This window comes from Patiria miniata, unplaced genomic scaffold (genome assembly GCF_015706575.1).
Source record: "Patiria miniata isolate m_02_andy unplaced genomic scaffold, ASM1570657v1 HiC_scaffold_24, whole genome shotgun sequence".
Lineage (NCBI taxonomy): Eukaryota > Metazoa > Echinodermata > Asteroidea > Valvatida > Asterinidae > Patiria > Patiria miniata.
Genome location: NW_024037063.1, coordinates 4,074,310 through 4,100,602, shown reverse-complemented (window position 1 = coordinate 4,100,602; position 26,293 = coordinate 4,074,310). Strand labels below are relative to the sequence as shown.

The window sequence follows — 26,293 nt, the reverse complement described above, 5'->3', positions numbered from 1 at the left end:
TTTCCCTGGGGTACTGGCACATGCTGTCTGGGGGTGTGTGTCACCTGCAGTTCCTTTGGAGATCCTGACACAAGGTGCCCCTGGGTGACTGGTTGTCCATGGGCTATTCTTACTGGATTAACCCTTGGTGTCCCAACACTGTCGCATTTTGCCTGTAATTCAGGCAGGTTGTTTGTGCTTGCAAGTTTGTGGGTGTCTGTCACCGGTTGTATATGGGTTGCTTTGACAGGTTGCACCTTCCATGGTATTCTGTATGAATCTGCTGTTTTGGCATCCTGGCCATTATTCACTGCAGTATGACATGACGTCGTACCAGGCGTCCCAGAATTCATAGCACATCCTGATACCCTGGATGATCGCTGTGGCTTCTCAGGTGGGGTTGATGTGTTGGTCGCTGGTGAAGCGGGTACTGGAGCGCCCATTTTCTTATTCTCGTCAAACTTCCCGATGTCCAGGCTCTTGAGAAGGGCATCCAGAGCCCGCAAATCAGGGTCTGTGCAATAACGCCGGTCCGTCCGCCCCCTTGGTGATTTTGGAGGTCTAAGGTCATCCGTGCTGGAGTACTTAGGGGCGTACTGGGCCATCTCGAAGCTTGGATTGTTGCAGAACAGCCCTCGCTTGGGCTTGCTGCTGAATGGAGAATCCCGCATGAAGATCATCTTGATGGTTTTTCCCTCCTCTCTTTAATACACTTAACTTGCCTGGAGTGTAGAAGATGGAAATTCAAGCCCAGGCATCTGGGGTTGACTGAACCAACGAACAGCTGCCCATCACTGACAGGGCTATACCCCATACACTGGCTGGAAATTATGCTGTAATGGTAGAATCAACGTCCCTGGGATAGGGATTAGCCTATTCCTAGTTCAGATGCTGCGGAGTTAGGAGGCTTGTCGTTTCTCAAATTGCAAGGAAAACATGTCCTTAGAGTTGAACTCGGGTATTATGTCAACCATCCTGAAACTCGAAAGAATTTCTGCCGAATTGTTCCACTGGAAAAGTACACATATGGTATCCCACGTTTCGTGGACAGGTACATGAGCTAAAACAGGAATTGTTTCATACTAAAATCACTTCACTCCTGAAGTAAACAAGATCTACCTCTGCTGGTTGAATTAATAAAATCTAGAGTCCATTATTTATGATCAGCTCAGCTTTTTCCAGCAAAATACTACTGGGTAACTTCCCTGACAGGAGATATCATGTGTGTTTGTAATTGGTTTGTCTATGTTACAGCGACTTGAACTAGTATTTCTGTCAACAGCTGCAAGTGTTGAGATACACGTTCAAGAGAATCAGACTCGCATCCAAAATGCCAAATTCCCTTAGTACTATGTGATATACATTTGTGCTTGGATATGAAAAAGAAAAAAAAACAGTCATTGAAGGTACATGTAAGTGTTTCTTTCACAAGCAAGGTGACACTGAACCATGAAGAAACGTTCCTGGTTGCAGGTCAGTTGTGAAGAAATCGGTAAAACTTCAAAGAAACAAGTTTCACAGGAGGATCTATACTTGTAATTGTGCTGGTTGAGTTCAATTGCAGCAGTCAAAGTGTTGATGTAGACGAAGCAATTGATGTAGAGTCTCTGCGCGTATAATAACATGACCTCTGCCACAACGAAAGCCTGGCAGAATTGTGAGTTCTTCAAGCTCTTTATTAGTTGTTAATACGAGAATTTCACACAAGGATATCGCTTGTCAACTTAAATTTCCAACTGATGTCTATCAGTACTTCAGATGAATTACTATTTCAAATCTCCTTTCATTAAACAGACAAGAGAATGGATGGCTCAGTACAGCGGTATGTTGTTCCAGAGGTCACAGGTTCGAATCTTACTCTGGTAAATTCCTCTTTCAACCCAATATCTCTGCACCATCTGTTTTCTCCAGTTCATTAACAAATCCAGCTGGCTTGCTGATGTGATGAGTATAATGCATTGAAACACAAGTAAATGAAGGGAGAGTTACCACCATTGTTGAGCAGATGACCAAGTTGACACTACACAATTATTCAAAAATCCGAAGTCTGTCAATCAGCCTCGCAGTATCTCGCTGGAATACATCTCTTCTTTTTGACAGCCATCTCAAATCAGCCTCCGGTTTGATCCCACTGACAGATTCAGCCTAATCCTCCTACTCCCATGCCTGTAAGACTCCAGAGTGGTCATCTAAAGACGAGGAACTCGGAAAATCTTCAGAATTCCAACCAGCCTGTCCGTAAGTGATTTCACAGTTTCTAGCCACTTATGAAGGAATACTGTTTTTTAATAACAAGTCCTCACTGAATCCAACAGAATGCAGAGAGTGTGGTGCCACTGCCCACGCAAACACATGCTGCTCATTTACATGTACTCCCCTGTGTGAAGTCAAGCAAGTAGTCTAGACCCCTGACCCAAATTTCAGATGATCTGTTTTGTTCAGTATGCTGCCCTGTTGTGTCCTGTGTTGGCAGAGTAGTAAATCCTCATCGCAGTTTCCGCATTTCAAAACATCAATGCTCGCGAAACTAGAATCGCATAAATTCATATCCACATGTAGATGTTTTATCGTTCAGACTTACTGCCGTGTACTTTACGGATTTAGTCACAGCACTGTGCAGTGCATCCTTGGATAAAACTCCATGATGAGCACTTGCTGCAACAGCACCTCGTACATCTTAATTAAGTCCAACTGTGTTTTACCCTCTGGGGCATGCCAACTGGTTCAGAAGACAGTCACAGAACCATGACGCGCTAAATATGCAACAACACGGGAAGACGTACGATAGGAAATGAACAAGATGTGGGCTCTCAGTCAGAAGCATCACGGTTCAAATCCAAACAGATCTGAGGTATCTATCACTCTTCAAAGCAAAATTTAAGATCATCAGAAATGTGTGTATGGCAACTTGGCACGGTTGTCAGTTCATATATAAGAAGGCTGCAGGGTTACAAAACTTAAGAGAGTGCTGGTTCAAATCCAGACTGCTTATTGTCCAAGTTCCATGTTAATTTGTCTCCAACACTGCAAGACAAAGCTCCAGACACATCTAGAATCAGAAATTATGTTCTCTGATGCTTCATATGTTGATACGCAGTTGTGCAAGGAATAACTGGCTGTAAGCCAAATTGGTGCTGTGCACATCTTGTGTTAAGTATATGTACAGGACTCCCAACTTCAGGTTAATCCGTGGTCAATGACTTAAAGCTGGTGGTGTTTTTTATCCGCAGCGTATCCATTCCCATCAAACTTTGCAACAAGGCCCCAGCATCAGCACATCTGACCTGTGATCATAAACACGTCACTGACTAATAAGTTCATCGATTCTGGAAACAAATTCTTCTTCCCTCTTCTATAAGACAAAAAGAGCAAAAAGCAGTGGGGACTCTGATTCTTTATCGCGGCCAAGAATGCAAGGGTCGGGCCGGGCTCGAGTGCCGCCACCCGGTAATTGAGAAAGCTGGTGGTCTTATTGACGCGAAGAAGGAAAGAGACTGAGCATCTCGGTAGGGAAGAAATTTGCTGATAATTCTAAATTGTTTTTATTTCTTAAGTTGATTTTTTTTTCAGTATTGGAGCTTGTTAAGATGAAGCAAATAGGAACTGGTAGAAGTGGTGGGGCTGATAAGGGAAATTCCACGGATTTGACAGGTTTATCGAAGTCATTGACCGTATTGGAGGCAGGTCAACGATAACCAGTCTTTTCCAGAATGTCACAAATGTAGAAAACATTGAATACAGCATGTTCTTCTGCACACTGTGCATTATGTGCAGCATCTGACTGTACTTAAGTGCTTTAAAGGGATGTGATCGGCAACCACATTCTCTTCAGAATTTGAAGCTAACCTTTCTGAAAACCCTGTCCCTCTTTTCCTCCAGTTAATTTTGTGGCTGTTTTCAAGGCTCAGCACTCAATGAATCAAACTCTTCTACAAAAAGGATGTAACAACATGTTTAAAACAGTGTTCTCACTTCACCTGCCCTATGTCTGTAACTGCTAAAACATTTTACAAAAATAATTTACAGAAATAAGAGTAGAGAATTATACCAACTATTTGAGATGAAAGTTACACCAACATACTCCAAATGAAATCATGTCACCATCTAACCGCAACTATCACAACCAGTGAAAATAATTTTATCAAAACAAGATCGTTCACAGAAAAAATAAATATTGACTACCCTGCTTTCAAAATAGCACGTAACAAAACACAACCGTATGCCTATTCTTTCTCCTGATAGAAACATGCTTGAAATAACTTGGCCTTTTATAACTTATCCAGATAAAACAGCCCAACTGAGATTGGAATGCGACATCAAATTTCAGTGATTATCATTTTTCTATGCATACTTCACAGGTTATAAAGGTTATCACACTTACATTGGAAGTAAAAAGTGAATAAAGAAAGATTTAAAACAAAAATATATCAAAACTTCGGAAAGAGATGACATACTTTAATTTAGTATGCCTATACATGTACATGTGTACATAAATTAAATGGAATACTATTTTTAAAAAAAATAGATTGTTTTTGCCTGAACATGATTTAAGTTACGAATCACACTAAATTAAAAATACACAGCCATAAATAAATAAAAAATTACCATGTAAGAAGTAGTTTATGGATTACAGGGTACAGTAGGTATTGGAATAGTACTTACCAGCAAGACTCAATGAAAACACACAATATTGCAGTAATGAATTAAAATTCCAAAGCAATTTTAGCGGGTTGATAATAGCAAGTAAGCTGTGGCAGAGAAAAAACACTTGAGCAACTAAACAAACTATAATGCCAGAATGTATTTAAGCAAAACTTTGCCCAATTTCATAGAGCTACTATAAAATATTGCTCAGTGTACATTGGTTTTATAGGCAAAAAAATAAGTGGTTTATTTCTTAAGTGAAAATGTTTTCCCCTCATATTTTCAGGTAAAAAACACAGCTATCCAAGTGAAACAGAGTATAAATCAACTGAAACTACACGTAGTTCGTATCACGTCCGTGGAACATTAAATATTTTTGCCGGTGCAGGAAAGCAGTAAATCATTTTTGAATTATGATCCATACCGTACATGTATGCAAAACCAGATTCAGATGGGAGCAATATGTAACAGATTAAAGCACCCAACCTGAAAATACTGGAAGTCGGTTGGGGAGGAAAACATTGCAATATTACGCCAACATACAGGATGTGACCTTTAAAAAAATTTCATCAAAGATTAAATTAAAGGGCTATAGGGAGAGGGAAGCTAAATGTCAAATTAAAGCAAAGTTTTAAAGGTTGCAGGACTAGCTGCGTTCAAATCATTACTTTTTTCAATAACAGTTATAAGTTAGCATGTATGACAGCATGCTAATGCAGCAAAATGCCAATTCTACCAAAAATAAATGCATTTTCATCACTGATGATCAGGTGTTTTTTGTGTTCATTCCCTTCAATTATGAACCTGTGTCTTTTCTAACAAAATTAATGTTACTTGATGCTGACAACTAAATGTTGAACTAGGTAGTTAATCTGTTGAGCTCATCAATTAATGCCATATTAGGAAATTAGTGGCTTGAGGTTGAAGGTCAAAGGTCAAGATGTTGAAGGTCAAAGGTTCAGAAGTTAGGATGGAAAGAAACATGTTGAGTTACAGGATCAAGATTGTGAGCAGAGGATCAAGAGTTACAAAGAACAAGGGTCATAGGAACCAAATGTCAGAGGTCATTAGGAAAGGTCAAAGGTTACAAGAGGAAACATTTGAAATGTAAGTTGATTTTGGCAGGATAGGTTTTATTTAGCTTTGCACTTTTATTTAGTCCATTTGAAGAAATTTAAGCTGTTTTTGTAACAACTAAAATACAGTAACTTTTTAGAAAAAGTCAGGTAAATTGGTTTTAAAATCTGAATAAAGCAGCATTAGCAAAAAATATATTGCTTGAAGGTGATTGAGTAAAACCGCAACTGGATTTTTGCAATTTGAAGGAGCATATTATGCAGCAATTTAAAAGGTGCAAATGTATGTAAATAATATGCAAATGCTGTAAATAATATGCAAATATGCACCTGTTGAGGGAGTCCTTTTAGGGGGTGGAGTTTTGATACCAAGACGTTCGGCGGCTGATAGACCGCTACTTTCGAGGGATCGTGACTTGCTCTTTGCCCGAGGCAAAGTCGAGGACAGCGGCCTGCTACTGGGTGAACGAATGGGCTCCTCTGTTGTATGCAGAATAGGAAGAGGTGGATGAGAGGTGGGCCATGATTGGCTACATGCAGCTACATGTAGGGTGACCACTGTTACAACAAAGTCCATGTGCTTCAGGTTCGTCAAGAACAGGTAATGTGTTAATGTATTGGTGTTAATATCTGTGTGAATTAATATTTTCTTCAAGATAACATTTGAAAACAATTCAATATTCATTTCATTTTTGATTCACAAACCATGTACATGTAGTGTGTATGGAGGCAGAGACTGATTTACATGTAATTAAGGCTTTAGACAAATGGCAGACACCAAATCAAATCAAAGAAAAATGGATATATCGGTTGAGCCACATCATTGGCTGGCTTGAGTCACACCATTACACCAAAATATCCAATCAGATCAAAGCAAAGTCTGCCAATTTGCATAAAAGGGGAAACTTGATGCGCAGCACAGGAAAGCACCCATAACAGTAACTCAATTTTATTTTATTTCCGAATTTATTTTTCCAGTTTTTATGAAAAAAAATCAAACTCAAACAAAAGAGAAAAAGACGGGAAAGAATGCAAAAATAAAAAGATACCAATGAAAGAACACCAAAAGGGAAGGGTGACTACTGTTTACTAAATGATGTTGCTACCATGGTTTATGAACCCCAAGATATCAAATTTTATTTAAAAAAAAAAAAAAAAATATTTTGCTTCCTTTTTACCCATAAAATTTGATTAACCCAACTTTTAATGAGCACATAAAGCCGGTTTCCAGTCAATAAAACTATACTATCGCTTTTTTTTTTTAATTGAATTTTTTCCCCCGAATGGCCGACCCATTATCACTTTGTCTGTGTTTCTTATTTATTTTCTTAAATGCACATGGCAAAATTGGCAGAAATTGGACCAAAAGGGACCTTTTCGCAAGAATGTTTTTATGCCATTTTTAGTTGGATGTTTCTGTTCAAACATCAGTCGAGCCTCTACATGTCATGTCTACACACATGGTTTGTGAATCAAGCAATCAAATATATAAAAATGAATCATCCTGACAAATTCATGCATCCATTATCACACCACCAAGCAAAGATACCATGAGCAGACAAAATAAACCTCACTGTATGGGGGTAAAAGAAACAGTCACATGCAAATGAGATCAAAACAAAATGGCAGCCGTTCCCACAATTCCAAATATCGCAATTAGGCTATACAAAACAAAAACATGCACTGCCAATGATATTGTTACTGGTGAATTCCATGCCATCTGGCTTAACCAAGTCTGAAACTTGTCTCTCAATTCAAGACTGGGGATTATTTGTATGTGTAGCTTAACCTTACCATGCCAGACCTCCAAATTTTGCAATATTTCGATGGATCAGGAGGCGTGTGCATCTGAACCGGGTACTCGAGTACACAGACCGCTGATGTCAGGAACCGGTTCCAGATTATGGAATCAACTTCTGCGATTTGAAAATTGGGGTTGAGTTTCTTTTACGGGTACCTGGGCACCCCTGTTTTACTTCAATGGGGTACCCGGGTACTCGTACTTCCCGTAGATTGACACCCCTAGTACTGTCCAACCAGTAGTACTTTTCACGGGTTCTGGCATCTCAATTTTAAGGCTTGAACGCTTGAAAAAAATCCAGATTATTCCTTTTAGGCCTCAGTGTTTTGAAAACGTTTAAGCTGTGTTGAACATTTTGCAATTCTAATGAGACCCAACGTTGAAAACTTTAAAAAAAAACTCTGTAATTTTGTACGAATGTTAACTTGGCTGTTGTAGATGGCATGCAATCACACTAAACAAAATCTTGGCTAAAATAAAAAGCAAAGTAAAAATTACAATGTAGCAGCACTTCATTGCTGTACCCCCCAAAATTGACCTTCCTTTGTTTCCATTAATTATTCACATTGTATATACCCTTATTTATGTCTGATTGAATTAGCGGACATTGACATACACGTAAATCTATGAGTGCTTGGGGGGAATTGGGGGGGGGGGGGACAACACACCCACCAAGTATATGAAATATCTATCATCTTTCAATTCAAGGATGTTCTCATGAAATAAAAAATAAAAAAAGGAAACTTAATATACAGTTCTTATATCCACTTTTACCAACATACCGTAATTTTTGGAAACAACTGCTGTGAAACAAAATGCTGAAAATCGACAAGTTTGTTTATTGTTTCTATTTATCTAGAACACTAACTGAGCAATAAATCATTTCTTTTGACTTTTCTGCAGTCAACAAAAAATACCACCTTGAGTGAGTGAATACCACATACATAGATGTACTGCAACAAAACTAGAATAGAAAACTGTCAAGGAAAAGCATCGGGCATTTTGAATCATGCAAATGATAACATGCAATCAAAAACAAAATAAAATACTACAAAAGCTAATGCACTACAAGCACAAACAAGTACATAAAGGTTACATAATCACTGCCATTTTTGTCCTTTTTTTTCCACCAGAAAAAAACAATTTTGCGCACCAAGTACCAGACAGATAGTGAGTCCACAAATCACAACATAAAGGTGAGTATAAGTTTTAAAAAACAAGATGAGTAACCTTTCATTCTGGGGCTTTTCCTCTGCTGCGGCAAGGTTGAAGACTTTTGTGGGACCAAGGCATCCCCTTTAAATAATGGAAGTGCCCTAGGACTCTGATACCCAGTAAGAGGGATTGGACCATCCGATTTGTCCACAGGGTGTCCTCGTGGGTACTTTGGAGGGGGCTCTGAATGTGTCTCAGCGCGGGGAAGTGGGGAGGACTTCGCTTGGTTTTGCGGAACATTTGTTCGGGGAGGATCTAATCTTGGCCTTGGGTTTTGGACTGATTTTTGTTTAGGATATTCAGGACGTGTACCAGTTTGATAGTCTGCACGACTCAGATTTGCATGAGTGTTCTGGGTAGATGGTGCTTCGTATTTGGGAGGTTCTGGGGACAAAGCTTGAAGGGTGCTGTATGACTCAGACCAATCGTTTGTCGGGGTGAGATCCTTGGAATTTAGATTTTTGCTGTCTTGGTAAGGCCTCTGCTCGGGAGTTGCATCAGACTGAGCATCTCCCATGTATTTGTTTGGGACGTAGGTGTCCCAGTAGAAGACGTTTTCCAGTTCAGGCTCGGGCCAGTGGCTGGATGGCCCACGTTGTCTGGATTTCCGAGGAACTCCTTGGCTGGTGTCACCTGCCAAGTACCAGCGATTCTTTGACGAGTCGTCCTCTAAGAAATCCTGACTTGGGGTCGGGCTTGGTGAATAGGAGCAGGATGGGGTGTACGTATCATTGGGGGAATCAGGTGGATTGCCGTCTGTTAGATCCAGATCCTTTAGATCAAGATGGAATCCAGACGCTTTGGAGACATCGTTGTGAAGGTGGCTATTCACAACAGGGATGTCATTTTGCCTTCTCAAGCTGTCCAAACCCTGCTTGGTCAATGGGTAACTTTGATAGTGGGTAGATTCACCCATTGGGAAAGACTTAACAGCTTGCTTCTCAATTTGACCTTCCCTGGCATCATCTCTAATTTCACGTTTTTGGATGTCCCTTGCCAGAGCCGGAGGCACAGGTGTGATATTTCTGGAAGCAACAGGGGTTTGCTCCTCATGGCTCTCAGAGCGTGGGGATACTAACAACGGGGATGGTCTTAATACTTGTGCATCATCGTGTGTTATTCTGGATCTGTCAACATCCGTCTTTCCGTGTCTATCAGCATCTGAGCCATATCTACTGAAGCTAGGAGGCAAGGGACTGACATTTCTTGATGAAACAGGAGTTCTCTCTTCGTAGACTTCATCAGTAGAGAAGGCATACCTTTTGATAACTCTCTCTGGCTGGTCAAGCTTCTGGGATTTTACATCATCAAGTTTCTTACCCCAGTCAACTCCTGAGCAATCAGCACTAGCAGAGGTACTCCTCAGTTGATCTACCACTCCGGCAGAAAGCATCCCAGGTTTTTCTTCATCCAAGGAGAAGTGGAAATTGTGAGGCAAAGACTGGGTCAGATAAGAATCTCCAGGGGGCGTGTAGAACTCTTGCTGTGGAGATGGCGTAGGTGGCCAGTTGGGAATCTCTTCCTCTTGCTTTGGCTGTGGCTTACTGAAAATCCCAATGACTAAACCACCGTGTCCAAAGCTGGATGACTTGACATCTTTATCCTCACTTGCATTCCTGACATGAATAGCTGGTAGGACCTCAGACTGGTTCTCTTCCTTGACTCTGATGGGTTCCACTGAGGTTTTCTTCTGAGGTGGTGGTAACGGTACTGGACGATGTAAGTCTGTGCTTCGCTGCTCAACAATCTTCTCCTCAAACAGCTGTATTTTGGACTTGTGGTCAAGCTCAGAAGAAGAGTCAGTCAAGGATTCAGATTCAATGTGATGGTCCAGTGAGGCTTGAAACTGTGGCGTTTTGACAGCAGCCTGAGGTTCATCTTGCTGCTGGACTCGACTAAAAGGGTCCAGGGTTGCTGGAAGGTCATCTATCTGATCATTTGCTACTAGACTCTCCAATGGCTCTAGGTCAAATGAAGACAGGCTCGAATCTTGGTCTGTTTCCTTTATTGGTGACTTTATCTGATTCACACGTTTGAATGGCTGTGGGCTTGCATTGAAGTTTCCCCAACCCCTTTCTTGTCCTAATTCATTCTGGCTTTGCGTGAATTTCTTCATGCCATTTTTATCCAATGATTTACCTGCACCTCTAGCCATTGTGGGCAGTGATGAATCAGACTGCATCTTGCCAACCCGGCCAATGGGAGGTGCCCTGGTTCTTGACTCGGCTGGTGATGGGATTTCCTCATCTGGCAAGGAGTCCTCATCTTCAATCTGAGACAGGTCTGCTCTGTTCCAGCGCTGGAGCCTCCCAAGTGTAGGGTTGTACATCGAACCAATTACACGCCTGATTCCCAGGACCCCAGTGGACATGGATCGCTCCGGAAGCTTCGGAGGGGCACATGCTTCAGGGCTTCCAGGTCTAACAACCTCTTCTCTTGGAGAAGCTGGTGGAGTGACTTGCGAGTCTTTCTGGCTGTTAGAAACGTCAGAATCAATTGGGATAATCAAATTCTCTGGTCCTTTTCTAACGATAGATGAATTATTCTTAGAACTACCAGTGTCTGGTTCATCCTCAGGCTCCTCCTGACCCTCTATGCCTGAAATGGCCTTGTCAAAGCTCCTCCGTCTGGTGACAGGTGAGGGTCTACCTGTCATCATAAATGGAGGGGTCTTTCTGCCTGCATCCAAGATACTTGCTGGGGGCTGAGCAAGACTGGATATGGTCTCACGTGTCACTTCCTCCCTAGCTTTGAAATCATCCATCTTGTCTTCCATCTCATCTTCTGCTTTTGACTTGTCTTCCCTGCTCAGCTCAATTGAGGGCATCGGAACAGGAGACCATGCACGGTCATCTCTCTTGGTGTACAAACGGGGTAATGTGCTGGAATTTCCAAGAGGTCTATGCCTGTTGGGGAAGCTTTCCAATGGTGGGTCTACCATTGGAACCCTTGGTATTAGAGACTCCAGCTCTTCTAAACTGAGGTCTACTTTGGGATGTGCATTCTTACTTTCACTTGCAGGTCTAATATTTTGTGGACAACTTGGTGGTAATCCATTTGGAACACCATCTCCTTGGTCATCAAGATCTACTAGAGATGCTACTTGACTGTTGGCAATGGAAGGTGTGGTACTTCCTCTGCATTCTATGTTTTCATACCATTCGTACAACTGGCCCACTCGTAACTGTCTAGCCTCCAGTTCTTTTGCCTTCTGGAGGTATGTCTGCATCCGTATCTGCTCCAACCTTTGTTCTGTGGTCGGTGTGCCAATGGCACCACGCTCCAACTTCTCAAAGAAGTCGTATAGCTCAAAAATGTCCTTTTCCTTTTTCTTAAGTCCTACATCTCTGTTCTTGTGCCAGATGAAGCCGTCTTTCTTCCCTCTATCTATCATATCCTCTCCACACTGGACAGCCATCTCTAACTCCAAGAAATACTGCAGTGTCCTGTAGAATGTCTCCAACTGGGCAGGTTTTGGCAGGTACTTCTCCTTCATCGTTTCCGCTTTTTCTTTCTCCTCTTTCTCCAGGTGCCGATTCACCTCCGAGTAAAACTTAACCAGATCGTCATAGGTCTTGGACTGTTGACTTGCCTTCCTGAGCCCTGTGGCATACTTCTGGTAAGACTCTTGGTTGAAAGCGGGTGACTTGACAGCCAGGGACAAGTTCTCAGCTGACATTGCTCGTCTCTTGTCCATGGGAGCAAAGTTCCTGGCGTTAGGTCGCTCGCTGTAGGGAACCATATCTGAGTCCTCATCTTTTGGGGAATGCTTCTCTGAACGGTGTTTCTTTATGTGCTTCAGCTTCTGATGCTTGGCACCTATTCTATTTCTCTTGTGCTTCTGCTCTCCTTCAGCAGTCAGCTGGTCAGGGCTTAAGGATCCTGGCTTTTGGACTTCCTGATGATGATCACCATCAACTGAAGGACCTGATTTGTCACTTTGTGTATCCATCGAGATAGGACTCTTCTGAGCTTGATTTGGTAGGCCAATGTTGGCTGAATCGGAGCCAGCTGGTCCAGATGCAATATCAAGAGGGATTCCACGCCTTCTAGGTGAGCTAGAGGAGGGCCGTGAGGCACTGCGCTCTTGTTCCCGTTCAAGGGAGTATGGTTCAAACAAAGATGTTGGTCTTGGTAGGAGGCGGGGTTCAAAGTTCTCTCCTGTGTCACAATCAAGGCATGTGACTTGACCATTTGCGTTTAACTGACACACAATTCCAGATTGATCAACTTCTGAACATCCATCTGCCATTCCCCTTGGGCCATATCTCACAGGTGGCTCCCCATTTCCATTACTGGCATTATCTACCTGCTCTCCAATGGAATGACCCTGAGAAACTGATTCGTTTCCATGTGCGGCTGGCTCAGACTGGGCTGCACCAACTGGCCGGATAGGGGTTGGAGCTCCTCCTAAATCCACACGTGGTTTTCGGAAAACTCCAGGTGGTGGCCCGTGGAAGTATTCAACTTTGTTTGACTCAGTAAGATTCATCTTGTGTGGTAATTCGTGACAAAGATATGTTAAGGAAACGACATCTTCATGATTTCGGTGTGATTCTGTTAAATGGTTGGGACTTTTTGCACTGTGCTCCTCTGTGTCAGAGATTTTGTGATGGTAAATCTTTTTGGAACAGGAAATTTGTGCAGTTTCCATCTGCAAAATGTGGTCTTTTTTGTCATTGAGAGAGACATAATCAGCACCATAATCCAAGGGTTGGAATTCCAAATGGCGGACGGTTGCTAGGGGAATCATGCATTGAGTTAATAGACAATCTGTTTCACATGAGAAATTAACAGAATCAGGGGAATCGTCCGATGCAGTCTGATTACTCGGGTTAGGATTAGTAGAGAAAATGCTTGGGATTGTGCCTGTTGTGAAAGAACAAAGGAAAGATGGAAAATGAAAACAAAGTTAGTGAAAATTCTGAGGCTTCTAAACAGACAATGAAATTTAATTCAAAAGCCTACTGTTTGAGGTTTAATCAAAACATGAGGTTTACATTAAAGAGGTCATTCTTTTGGGATGCAAGTGCTGAACCAACAAACTTAATCTTCTCTATCTTGTAATCATCAATATAGCTTTCTAACCAGAGAAGTGATGTCATTCAATTAATTTATTAAAATTTACTGATGCACAAACTGCAAGCTATTTACTACGTTAAGATGTAAACTGCAATCACACAAACGGCACAGCAGTAACAAGATTGAACTCAGATGGAACAATTCAAACTAGAATTACATGAACTGTTAGCGTTAGCAGTCTGACGTGCATGATTTATGCTTCACTCTGCTGATGTTATCAGTGACAAACAATGCATGTACTTCGTCCTGTGGAACATTATTTACAAAACTTTGCTTTGTTTTTCAAAAATACTTTTTTTTCCATTAATCTCAAACCCTTAGTTTGAAGTGTTCAGATCTCACCATACTGAGGAATAATCTACCTTTGATTCCAGAAGTATTGGAAATACATGGGTGGAGTGTGTTAGAGTTGTGCGTATTACAAAGATATCTCTTAAGTGTTTTATACACAGCCTTTTGCTCATTACTTTCCTTCATGTATAATTCTTAATGTGCATAATAAATTAAAAGCTAGGAACACCATTATTATATTTAAAGAAAATGAATACACCCTCTACAATTTTAGTTTCTGTGCTGATCTCTAATCGTCAGCTTCTTCCAATGTACAGACTCACTCCACGTATACTGGAACAAAAGTGCAACATTAGCATTGGACAATATTGATCTACATTTGTCTGCTGGTTTGTCAAGACACTGAGCACATCTGCCACCTGTTAAAAGCTACTGGCTTTCTTCTTGTCACAGATGTACGACTAGCTTAGCCTGTACCTGTTGGTATAAAGCGACTGAAATGGGAATCTGGCAAACAACAGACAGAACCAGGCTAGACCAACAGTACCTCATTCGCAGTTAGATTTCTTGAACCGTTCAAGATGTTGCAGAACTGTAGCATGTACCTGCTTGTTTCAAAATTGTTAGTTTTTGACAGAATTGGATGACACAGGTTGGTGTACTGTGTTTTCCGTAGACTGTAACTGCTACGTTACATTATCAACCGTAACTTGGCCAAGCAATGGGTCTTGGGACTTACCTTGTTTAGGGGACAGATGTCTTGCTGATGGTGATTCAGTCGGGACTTGGCTGAACTGAGCAAAATCCCTTGGCAGGGTTGTGCTCCTTTTTGTGTTTTGCCTAGAAAAACAAAATGGCGAAGGAAAGGAAAATCGAAAGGTATTGTCAATCAAAACATATATAACAGCTCTCCTATATCTCTGTACAATTTCATTGGCTGATAGTCATTAGAGGTTATATTTCAATAAAAAAATGACTATTTACTCTAGGAAAAAATGTGTACAAGGTTATGAAGGTTCAGTGGATGAAAAATATAAAGATACTCACACTGCAGATATGGGTTCAATGGGTGGATTGTACAACTGAGCTGTCGGCTGCATTTAAAAAAGAAGAAATTACCTTGTTTATTACCAGGGGCAAGATATTATAAATCCGACAAATGACTTCCATTGAAAAGGGGTTGTAAGCGAGTCATTCACACGTCAGGTCACAAATAACAGCGGAACGTCGTCGTCACAGCTGGTTTGAATAAGACTTGAAATGAGACTAGATGACTCGTGATTGACTCGTGTTGGCTTGTTTCACTTCTGACTCAATTACAACTCAGGCGTTGGAGCTAATGGAGTGAAGTCTCTAGCAGTAGCTAAAGAAATTAACCTGGGTCCAAATTTTGAGTAACATATCACACAACTTCGGTCGATAAAACAAAAGTCTACAAGAGCAGCCTAGATAAGAACTGACCGATTTTTCTCTCTCAGCCAGCGAGGATCTTCCAGGCTCGTAGTCAATGATACTGCGAGGCTGCTGGTGGTAGCGATCAATGGTGTTACGGGCACTGGTGTTTGGCGAATGATGCCTGAAAATGGTGAATAAAAAGCAGGGTTAGGAACTCTTTTAATCTTTGACTTTTGAATTAGCAAAAAGCTGATAAGGGGTTCCGAAAGCTCTAAGCTATCAACGCCAGATCTGCCATCTAGTCTGAGTATGAATTGCAGCTTTCATGAGTGAATGACCACTGTAGTCCAGAAGTCTTAAAACAACTACCGACAGATCCTAGTTAAATTCTTGAACCCTAACTCCTTGAACATTTTCTGCCGAGATCTGATCTAAAGCCCCGAAAACAACACTGGGCAAAAACCCTACAGCACATACATTCAAGTGAAGTAACAGAGGCTTGGTGTGAATTATGATGTTTATAGCAGTTAAAGTTAATTACATCATTTTAGGAGTCTGTGCCATTCATGAATGAGATTCAATAATACTGCACCTGTGCGGCGGTGATCTTGGGGGCGACACATCTAGTGTAGGATCATGACCCCATTGGTCTGCAATGGGAAACCAAAAAAATGGATGACAATCTTAGGAAAATATAACACCTGTAATTCACAATGAACGATGCAGCTTCTCTCAGTCCATAGCGCTAGCACGTTATCCAATTAACAAAGTGTGCTCCATGTGCAACGTAATCACCCAATTCTTTGAGTGACGATTTGTAGCACTGGTGCAAAATAATAGACAAAGTGAAGGTGAACACAAAAGAAACTAAAAATCAAAATATAAAAACTAAAAGCATGCTCACATATCTCACACCCGTTTGGCCGTAAGTGATAAAAAGAAAACAATACATACACATGCTTGCCACTCTGGTCATATGAATTGGGTATTGAATGGTTCAGACTGGAAGGGTGTGATAACTGTTCATAAAATGAACCACTGAGGAAGTTTCGAGTCAGATTCAGCTTTTTAGAGGGGTGAGATTGGGGGTTTGGGATCTATAAACATCTATAGGTAAAAACACCTTTAAGTTAAAAACATCTTTAAGGTAATTTTTTTTTAAGGTTCTTTTTGACAAATCCAATAACAAATTTGTGAAGTAACATCTTCACAATTTTTTTATTGGGTTTGTCAAAAAGAACCTTCAGAAATATTGTGACAAACAATCCAGATGAACTTATTCAATGATCGTTAAGGTAAAATCTCAGGAATTCAAGATTCAAAAGTGATTCTTTAAAAATCATGAAATCAGGAAAAATGTTGACAAAAAATCCTGAAAACAGGTAAAGTCCCGACAAATGTCACCCCTGTTTTGATGAAGTTTTTGGTTATAATCAACTTTTCATCCGACAGGCTCTGAGTAAATTACCCATAAGCCCATCTCTCACCTGGTTTCCTGACTGGATAAGTTTGGACAACTGAGGGCGCTTCCTCCTCAAACACACTGTCATCTACTCGTGCAAAGTTTTGAGAGGGGTGCCATTCAGTTTGGGGAGCCAGTGTGTGTGCAAACAAACACAGGTGTACATGACGATTGGCGTTCCCGAAGAACCAAGTGGTGGGCAGGCAGAAAACAAAGGTCAAAAGAAAACGTGCCGAGGGAATCGTGCAAATGCAGAAAACAAAAAGGAAAAAGAATGCAACAATATAAAACCGGAAATAAAAAGACAAAACAATGCAAAAAATATAAAACCATATCACACCTGTCCATACTGTAAATCACAATCAACATAACATGCTTAGAAATGAACACTGTTTTGTTCCATTCACATTTACAAGAACTCATTTCAAGTTATCATTTATGTTTGTTGTTTATTAGTATAAATTCAACATTAAGTTAAAACATGATACTGAACACCATACATAGTACAAATACAATTCAGGAGAAATGAGGATTTCTAGTATTTTTCAACATTGAACAATTATAAACTAATTTTAGAATCAGATGAGAGGTGTTAATGAATGCTGATTGTTAAAATGATGGACGAATCATGACTGACCAGATATTAGTGAATAAATGTCAAATGGTCATGATACACCCAAGCCACTATCAGGCCAATGCCTTAAAGGCCACAATTAATAGGCCAAAGCCACTAAATATATTTAGCAAGCCATTAGATAACATGAAACAGACCAAGACCACTAAAGAGCAGGCCACTAGAGATAGCAGGCCAGGGCCATTATATAAGAGGTAAAAAGCCACTAGAGATAGCAAGAAATTAGGAGGCCAGTAGAGATGGCAGGCTAACACCACTATTAACCAGACACAAGAGAAAGCAGGCCAAGGCCACAAATAGCAGGCCACTATAGATAGTGGGACAAGGCACTTAATAGCAGGCATTTAGAGATATCAGAAAATGGCCACTAGATATTGCAGGACAAAGCCATGATAGCAGGCCACAATGTACAAATGTATAGCAGGCCAAGCCACTATAGATAACCGGCCAAGCCACTATAGATGGCAAGACAAGGCTACTGAAGTATCAGGTTAATTACGGCTACTGGAGATAGCAGGCCAAGGCCACTAAATATCATGCCACTAGCTATAAGACCACTAAATAGCAGGCCATAATTAGAAGGGAGTGGCCACTAAATAGCAAGCTATGTGGACTACTAATGATACTAAAATCGTGTACACAATCAGGCCACCAACAGAAAGTTCCTAAGACGCTATTTACCATTGTCCTTCACATCCACAGCATCCGGGAAACCGTAGCTGGGTTCATACGTGTTAGCTTCTGCATCAGCGGAGAGAAATGGTTAATGGTTTGGGTTAGTAAGGGAAGAGGAAAATGAAATCAGGATTTTGAAGTTCTAGTATGGAACCTAAGCCCCCTGGTTTTTTGTAGGTAGGGACAGTTGTTAGTTCTGTGAAGGTAGTCTGTCTAATGTTGTTTTGTTTGTTGTTAATTGGAGTTAGGAGAGTAGGGTTAAGTTGTTAGGAAAGGTCACGGAGTGCCATGTTAGAACGAGCAGTATTTCAACCAATATTTGGTTGATGTGTTGTAGATTTTAGTATTTGTTTTTTTAATTTTCGGTATTTGAAAGTGCTTTTTAAGCTTTGCTCAATTGTTTCTCTCCACCCATGACTAATATGACCCTTGTGGCTTCAATGGTTCTTGTGTTGAAGTTTCCCTTGTCATCTTGGGATTTGAAATGAGTCATATGCACTGCAATGAGGTGTCACGTACAAGCAACAACTGTCAGAAATGAACAGTTATAGTGAACATTACTTGAATATTGTTCACAAACCATGCATTCAAATGGGGGGTCATCACTACCCAGATTTGTTATACCCAAGGTACTGCAACAGGTCTGATACCACGACAGTCCAAGGTCCAAAACTGTTATCACCAACAGCCAGCACCACACTAAAAACTGGTAACCCTCACAAGGAATTAATGTATGCCACATCAAGTGCACACTTAGTACACCGGACACCAGTAACTGGTAACCACCATTAATGGGATATATATAACATTGGGCATGGGAACCAGTAAAGCAAAAGAACTAAGCTGGTAACCTTGTATTAAGGCATCCAAGTACGTTTGGTCAATTTCATCTGGGGGAGAGAAAAGTACAACGGGGAGAAATGGCGGGTTAGTAAAGCGTTAATACTGTGTACAGTGCATCGTTTGAAGAGTGTTAATGAAAATAAGCACATGCATTGTAAAGTACGTCGACTCACGTTGATACAAACTCAAAAGCCAAAATTTTTGTCATAACTGAATTTTGTATAGGTCTCGTTCAAATGAGGTCATTTCCTACAGACCATCCACGTGCATCGGTATTTTGAGCGTCAACTTGCATAACGCGCATCGGCTGCGTCATATTTCGAGCAACAAGCCCGCGTGTTTGGAACATTTTCAACACTGTGCAATGCGTGCTTGATTGCGTAAAATACGCAGTTGCGGTTCTCCTACAGAGATGGCCGTCATTGAGCAAGCCCTATTAAGAGGAGTGCTGGTCCGATTCATTGTGCACATAAATGCACAGTTGGGATCCAGGCTTTATGCTCACTATGGCCAGCATTTGTATTAACACGGCATGTATTAACAAGAGTTTGTATTAACGAGAGTCGACTTATTATCTTTAGCAAAATGCTTGTTATTCAAAAATGCAAACTGTCTAAAAATTGGGAAATGGTACTTTTCAAAATAAAGTTGCACTCGACATGAATCATCAAGATTATTCTACTTTCTAGGAGTGAACAAGGCTCTTATCATCCAAATGGTGTTAGTTTATTCATGGTTACATTCGTGTTGAACAGCAATCAGTTATATGAGCGGTATATCTATTTGTCTTTCAAATTATTAGCAAAATACTTCTTTCAATGTGATAACAGAAATATACAAAAAATAAATATACAATACACATACACTTGAAAAGCAGACACCACAACCCATTCTAGTGAAAACAAATTCTCTGAACAAAAACCAAATCTATAAAGACCTTGAAATCTGCTACAACAGCCAGGCTTTTAAACAGAGCTTCACTGCCGAACATTTTTCAGTTCTACAGGTAAGATATTGCAGGACCCCTGTTGTGACCTTTGCTTCAATGACCTTTGACATCTGACCTTACCCTCTGGCCTATCCTGCTTGTGGATGGTCTTGAACATCTCCTTGTACCAGTCGTGTCTGTTCTCTTCTTTGACATTCTGCAAAGACAAATACCAGTATGTATACATGTTACAAAGGCAGCAATAAAATTGACCAAGCTAAGGCTAAAACCGATGTCTTCCGAAACAGCAAGATATTCCTTGCAGCACTTAGAATGAAAGAATGATTGATCGATGGATTCCGTGCTTAACAAGAAGCTCAATGATGAAAATGCGGGTACATATACATAATAGGGGAGTATAGGGGAGTCAGGTTGGCCTAGCGGTACTTTCCTCGCCTTCCACCGCTGTGACCCGGGTTCGAATCCCGCCTGGGCCAATATGTGGATTGGGTTTTCAGTCCCTGCCTGATTCCGTGGGTTTTCCCCAGAATAATTCTTCTGGGCTTTTCCTCCCACCTCTAAAACTGTAACTTCTTCTCATTGTCTTCTCTCCACAGGTTTCTTCAGGCTTGCGAGCTACAGTGCCTAGGGCGCTTTTGAGGAATCCTTGGTTTCATTACCAGAAATGATTAATAATAATAATAATAATAATACTCGAGAGAAAAGTGTATTTGGTGCCTGGAAGCCACATTTTTCTTATGCCAGATGTTACTGTTTTGAACAAGCTCAATCCAAACTTCATCTTGTGCTTTCATGCACCATTGCCTTTGGAAGAAGTTACACGTAGTCAAAGAGTTAGTCAAATCATCAACACCTAAGGAGCAGTAAATTTGCACATTGTCCTCTTAAAATATGTTGTATTTGTAAACTAAAAGAATTCTAATAGACCCTGTGCACAGAGCGCCCTCACAGAAGGCAAAGAGGAACAAAGGCCTGTCCTCATTGGGCACACTCTATGCAAAGGGGTCTATTGATGGATTGTTTTTCTGCTGACCCTACCGCTCTCAATCCAATGGGCAGACCCGTCTCATCCTGGGGACCGATGCCCTCGTATTGAGGTGCCTCCTTGTGCACTGTCTTCTTGGTCACTTCCCTCGTCTTGACTGGGTAGTACGTGTCCGTGTGGATGACGTCGCCATCTATTGTCTGCTTCTGGAAAACTGCGCCTTCCGGGAGATCATTGGGATCTGTGGAATTCAAGCAACGTAAATGAAACAAAAATGGTCTCATTTTTTTGGTTATCACCGTAAGACACTAAGTAATGGCAAACAAAATATAACCACCATATAAAAATATTGGTAATGTCACTGGCCTTTCATCCTGTTTTGTGTCATATAAATGAGGAAACAGATCTGTACACAGGGTGACATTCAAGTATTTGCTGAGAGTTTATCACAGTAATGTTTCTTTAAACAAAGTTAATAAAGTGCATGTACATGTACACTGATTTTGTGAAATGCACATGAATAACAGAACATGTTCCTGAATTTGCAAAAGTGAAGCTTGTGAGGTTGTGTTCACAAGAAACAAATGAAGAGGAAGTCAGAAGGTGAGTCAATTTTCAAATGAGACCTTTTTAAAACTTAAGCATGTGAAGATTATCATAAATGTGAATCCAGTCTTGTAACTTGTTAAAATACAACTGCCTTGTGAGAAACTGAAAATTAATTTTGTGAACACAAAATCCTTATAAATTATGTGTTTTTAGGAGTTATTTTAGATTGAACGCAAATTTTGCACAAAGGTTGTAGAAAGGTTGCTTCATGGAGAGGAGGTGGCTGCACGGCTGATTCGCAAGGTGTTGCCTGGGTCAAGGGTCACAAGGTGTTGCCTGGGTCAAAGGTCACAAGACGTTGGAAGGAAAAATCAGACACAGCCACAGGGTAGCAGAGCAAAAACCCCTTCACCCATCATACTTTCCTAAAAGGTCGCACAGGTAAAGACCAATGCAGTACACTTTTTTTGGTAAATGCCAATATTTGACTAGTCTATGCAATATCCCCTTGCACAACAAGGGTCTATGATATGCGAGCAGATTCGGCGATTAGGTATTAAGAAAAAATATTTTGAGATGCAAAATGAGCACAAGGATTAAGGAGGAAGGGAATTAAACCACCAAAAGCACTCTGATTTTAGTGACAAGACCTTCTCTATATATTTATTACTGAGGAAATGCATCAGGAAACTCGTTTTATACTTTGCAAAGCTATTGCAGGTTTAGACACCGACCGATTTAACGTTTAGTGCATGTGCTGCTTTCCTCTTCAGCTTTTTATTTTACAATTAGTTCATTAAACTGCACCTGAACAGTGATCTTTTAGCAGACTGATTGCACATCACTTTAATACACACGATGACATCTTTAACAGAAGCGGACTACACAAGAAACTGAATTCACAAATTGATCTCAATGAATGCAGGGCTTTTGTATCCTGAAGAAAAAGCGGTCAATAAATGATCACAATCAAACGAAGCTCAGCTAAAATAAAAATGTGTGAATTGTGCATACGCATAAAAGCAAATAAAATGATGACATTTTTAGTAGCAATGAAGTGATAAAGAATCCCCCCAAGTTAAAACGATTCACTGAATTTTGTGACTCAAATTGAGTTTAGTCACTTTAAGGAAGTGACTCTAGGTCAAAAAGGTCGAGTCGAGTCATAGTGTGTAGTCGAGTCGAGTCAAGTTGAGTTGAATCGAGTCAATTCGAGTCACTTCTATTTGAACACCACCTAATAAATTACAGAATGCAAGAAAGAACACAAGGCACCACTTTATTATGCAGATCCAAAGACTTAAAATATGCTGCCTGGTACCCTATAGACAGCTTCTGCTGGAGGTTTCTACCAAAGATCTATGTAACAGTTAACAAGATGTGCGACTTTGCGATTTCATCTCTGGTTGGCTTCAGGTCTGGAGTAATTTTTACGCTAACGTCAAAACCAATTGCAACATACGAAACTTTTCTGATTATATCAAAATCTATCTTATTATTTTTTTTAAAGCAGGACATAAATTTAGCTGGAGTTCCATCAAGGGCAATAAGAAATCACCTGAAGCCGATGATGAAACCAAGAATTGTGAAATGCATTAAAAGTCTGGTTCCAGAATAGTAGGTTTTGCGCTACATTATTAAACCACGAGGTGGTAGCCCGTAATACTTGTATATTTGTACGTGATAACCAGCCACAACTTGACAGCAACGTGATGTACGCGAACCTAACTGCAGTAAGTCAATGCAAATACATTTTCGCACATTTTTGGGACTTGAGTGTTAATCGCCTTCGACTTGAGTCGAGTCATTTGCTTGCAGTGACTCACATCGAGTCGAGTCAGTTACCCATTGGGAGTGGAGTCGAGTAGCCAAAAAATTGTGACTCGAGTTGAGTCAAATCTTCTCAATTTAAAACAATGAACAAATGAATATGTTATGTTTCTGTGCATATCATTAAAATTATGCCAAAAAAATTAAAAGAAATAAAAATTATGCAAAAATATGCATGCCAAATGAATTTCTGTAGCAACAATAAGCAATTCACAAACAAAGGGTGAACATTGCATGCCAACTGAAAAGCATATTGGAGAATGCAAAGCAACATTGCAACAAAAATAATTCAAAATGGGGTGGAAACAGAAAGGTTGAAAGGTGAACAATGCGTTAGTTTGTGATTTCTGCTCACCAGTAATGACTGGCATATACGTGCCAGCATGCAAAGGTTTGGCCACAGCGACTGGCTGTTTTGCCACACCAGAGGGCGCTTTGGCCACTAAAGATGGCGGCATGAGTGAGCTATCTGGCGGGAGGTAATCGGCGTGGCTCCGGTGGTCCTTCTCCCTTTCTATGAGCAGCCATGATTGGTGGATAAAATGAGTTAAAAAGAGCACACTCTATGATTGGCCAATGAGAGAGCCCCTACTATAAGGGACTGAGAAATAGTTGGAATCTTGAAAGTAGTTGAACTTTCTCATCAACATATTGTGATGCTTAGAAATACATGTGGGCAATTTAGAGCTTTCCAATTTCAAATTCCTTTCAACAAATTTCAAAAACCAAAATTAGTAGTATTCCATCAGTCAAAAGGAGATTTGGGTCGACAATTCTTGCCAACAATTAAATGAATCGGGGGGGAGGGGGGGATTCACTTTTTCAGCAGATTTCGTTTCCAACCTACGCGTGAGTTTAAATGGCCTCTATAGTATGTATTTATTCAATTGAACAAACATACAAATAGATTCCCTGGTATGTGTGCAGAGGCAGCTGGTACAGATGTTGATTTCCCAATATGCAAACAAATCTAAAAGTGGGAATTCCCCTACGAGCAAACTACAGCTGGGTGTGAGACTGAAACAAACAGGAATGATCACCGATGTTTATCTACATGGACCTGTCAATACTAACCAATATGAAACAGTAAATTCTACAACTAGTACAAGTGTGTTTAGTTACTCTTTTCTTTAATTTGCGTTGCATAACTCTCGAGGACAAGGCTTTGTGTTTCCCTTTACTATCCCATGGACTAAGCACACAAACTCACAATCCAGGATTGTTTTTAACAAAAGATGAACTCTTAAGGACAACAAAGAATCTGTTGTTCTCCCTTTGTTTGTCTGTCCTCTGGGTGTATACATGTAAAATACATGTATGTACACATATGATAAAATATATGCATCTGTGTTTCTGATCCTATTTCAGGTCAAACACTTAAAATATTCGAACAACAACATTCCCCTTTCTATATTAAGCGCCCTACATTGTACGTTAATATTGGTACATCTGTCTACACAATTATGTCCCCTATCTGATTCAAACCATATGTGACAGGGTCATGATACAGTGCAAAGGCCTCCATTAACAGTCATTGGGAGTGCTGTTCAAAGTCCAATTTTCCATTTCATCGGCCATAAATGGTGATTGATGGAGAAGGGAAAGGGTTGGTATTTATGATTTCAGCTTTACGGCAGTTTTAATGGTGGCAGCTCAACTTCCCTGCATGTTTTTCCCTGATCCATTGAGACCCGAGTCAAAAAATGTGACAAACTTCTGGTCTAAATTATACACTTAAGCGTAGATACACATTTTTAGTGGGAAGTCTGTACAATCAAATGGGTAAAAAACCAATGGAAAAATGTTTTAAGCTATTCAAGAACAACCAAAAAGGAAGTGGGCTTTTAGATTGGAAGAGATTTCTGAACAGGGGAAAGATGTCTGAACAGGAAAAATGGTCTACAAAGGGCTACATTGTTTTTTTAAAAAGATGGGTTAGCATGTAAAATTATTCCTAGCAAATTCAATCTCTTCTTGTTTGTGTACCTACTCCTATAACAGAAAGATGCAAGAATTGTGGGGGAAATACAGAAAAAGAGGACAGAGAACACGAATGAAAATTAAGAGTTAAAGTTCACAAGGTCATTCTTTAATGAATGAGTTACTGTACTCTTTATGTTGTAGCTTTCATCCACACAAATAACTTTCAACAAATGCATAACAACCTCAAGTTCAGATGTGAATTCGCCCGATGAACAAATTTTGCAACATAAAGTGTCACACGCAAGCAACTTTTGCAGCCATAGCATCTGCAGTTTGTGTTTTCTAATTCTTACTCGAACATGACAGTTCAAAATAAACAATTCAAAAAGCAGCAAGCTCATGTAATGAAATTCTCATTTTTGCCACACAATGTGCTGGATGCAATTTCACACAAGTGACAAGAAGAAACAAATTGGCAATCGTTGCATGAAAGCAGACCCTACCTCTCTGATTTCTCAGTAGTGTCACTGTTGGACTGACTGGACGAGGAAGACCACTGCTATAACCGTCAGGAACTTGTCGGAACTCCGGCTTCCGAGTTTCTTGAGGACTACGGGGTTCGCTGGGCCAACCCTGCTGCCGTGGTTGCTGCTGGTATGCAGGGTTGTACCTCTGTCGGTCCTGATCGTGATCAGCCGGCCGGTAGGGGCTGCTCGGGCCCTCGCTGGAGGGCTGTCTCTCAGGAGGTCGGTAAGGGCTGTGGAGGTCGCCGTTCGGGACCGGTTGTTGAGGGGGTGCTTGTGATGCGGGAGGCGGTGGATGCCAGGTTGGGTGCTGGCTTGATGAGGTCGGGGCTGGCTCCTGGAGCCAAATTTGAAGAGAAATATGCAAAATACAGAAAAATTCAACTAATTGGCTCTCGTTTGGATGACAGTAAACCAAGTTATGTTCCCAAATGCA

General features: G+C 40.7%; 1 protein-coding gene across 15 annotated transcripts in view; it reads right to left on the bottom strand.

Annotated features, from left to right (window-relative positions):
• Nucleotides 1-26,293, bottom strand: part of LOC119731922 — a 73,393-nt gene that overhangs the window by 20,906 nt on the left and 26,194 nt on the right. For 7 of the 15 annotated variants that reach the window (XM_038205220.1, XM_038205210.1, XM_038205216.1 and 4 more), the window contains 13 exons: nucleotides 25,837-26,194; nucleotides 23,766-23,924; nucleotides 21,085-21,272; nucleotides 20,167-20,242; nucleotides 19,106-19,144; nucleotides 18,261-18,320; nucleotides 16,971-17,033; nucleotides 16,076-16,133; nucleotides 15,550-15,664; nucleotides 15,136-15,182; nucleotides 14,828-14,928; nucleotides 8,731-13,584; nucleotides 6,030-6,179 (listed from right to left, as the gene is read on the bottom strand). In XM_038205220.1, the coding sequence (XP_038061148.1) occupies nucleotides 6,030-6,179; nucleotides 8,731-13,584; nucleotides 14,828-14,928; nucleotides 15,136-15,182; nucleotides 15,550-15,664; nucleotides 16,076-16,133; nucleotides 16,971-17,033; nucleotides 18,261-18,320; nucleotides 19,106-19,144; nucleotides 20,167-20,242; nucleotides 21,085-21,272; nucleotides 23,766-23,924; nucleotides 25,837-26,194 (6,268 nt within the window). The remainder of the gene's footprint in view (nucleotides 1-6,029; nucleotides 6,180-8,730; nucleotides 13,585-14,827; nucleotides 14,929-15,135; nucleotides 15,183-15,549; nucleotides 15,665-16,075; nucleotides 16,134-16,970; nucleotides 17,034-18,260; nucleotides 18,321-19,105; nucleotides 19,145-20,166; nucleotides 20,243-21,084; nucleotides 21,273-23,765; nucleotides 23,925-25,836; nucleotides 26,195-26,293) is intronic. The other 8 variants (XM_038205213.1, XM_038205212.1, XM_038205211.1 and 5 more) reach the window with 8 other exon arrangements.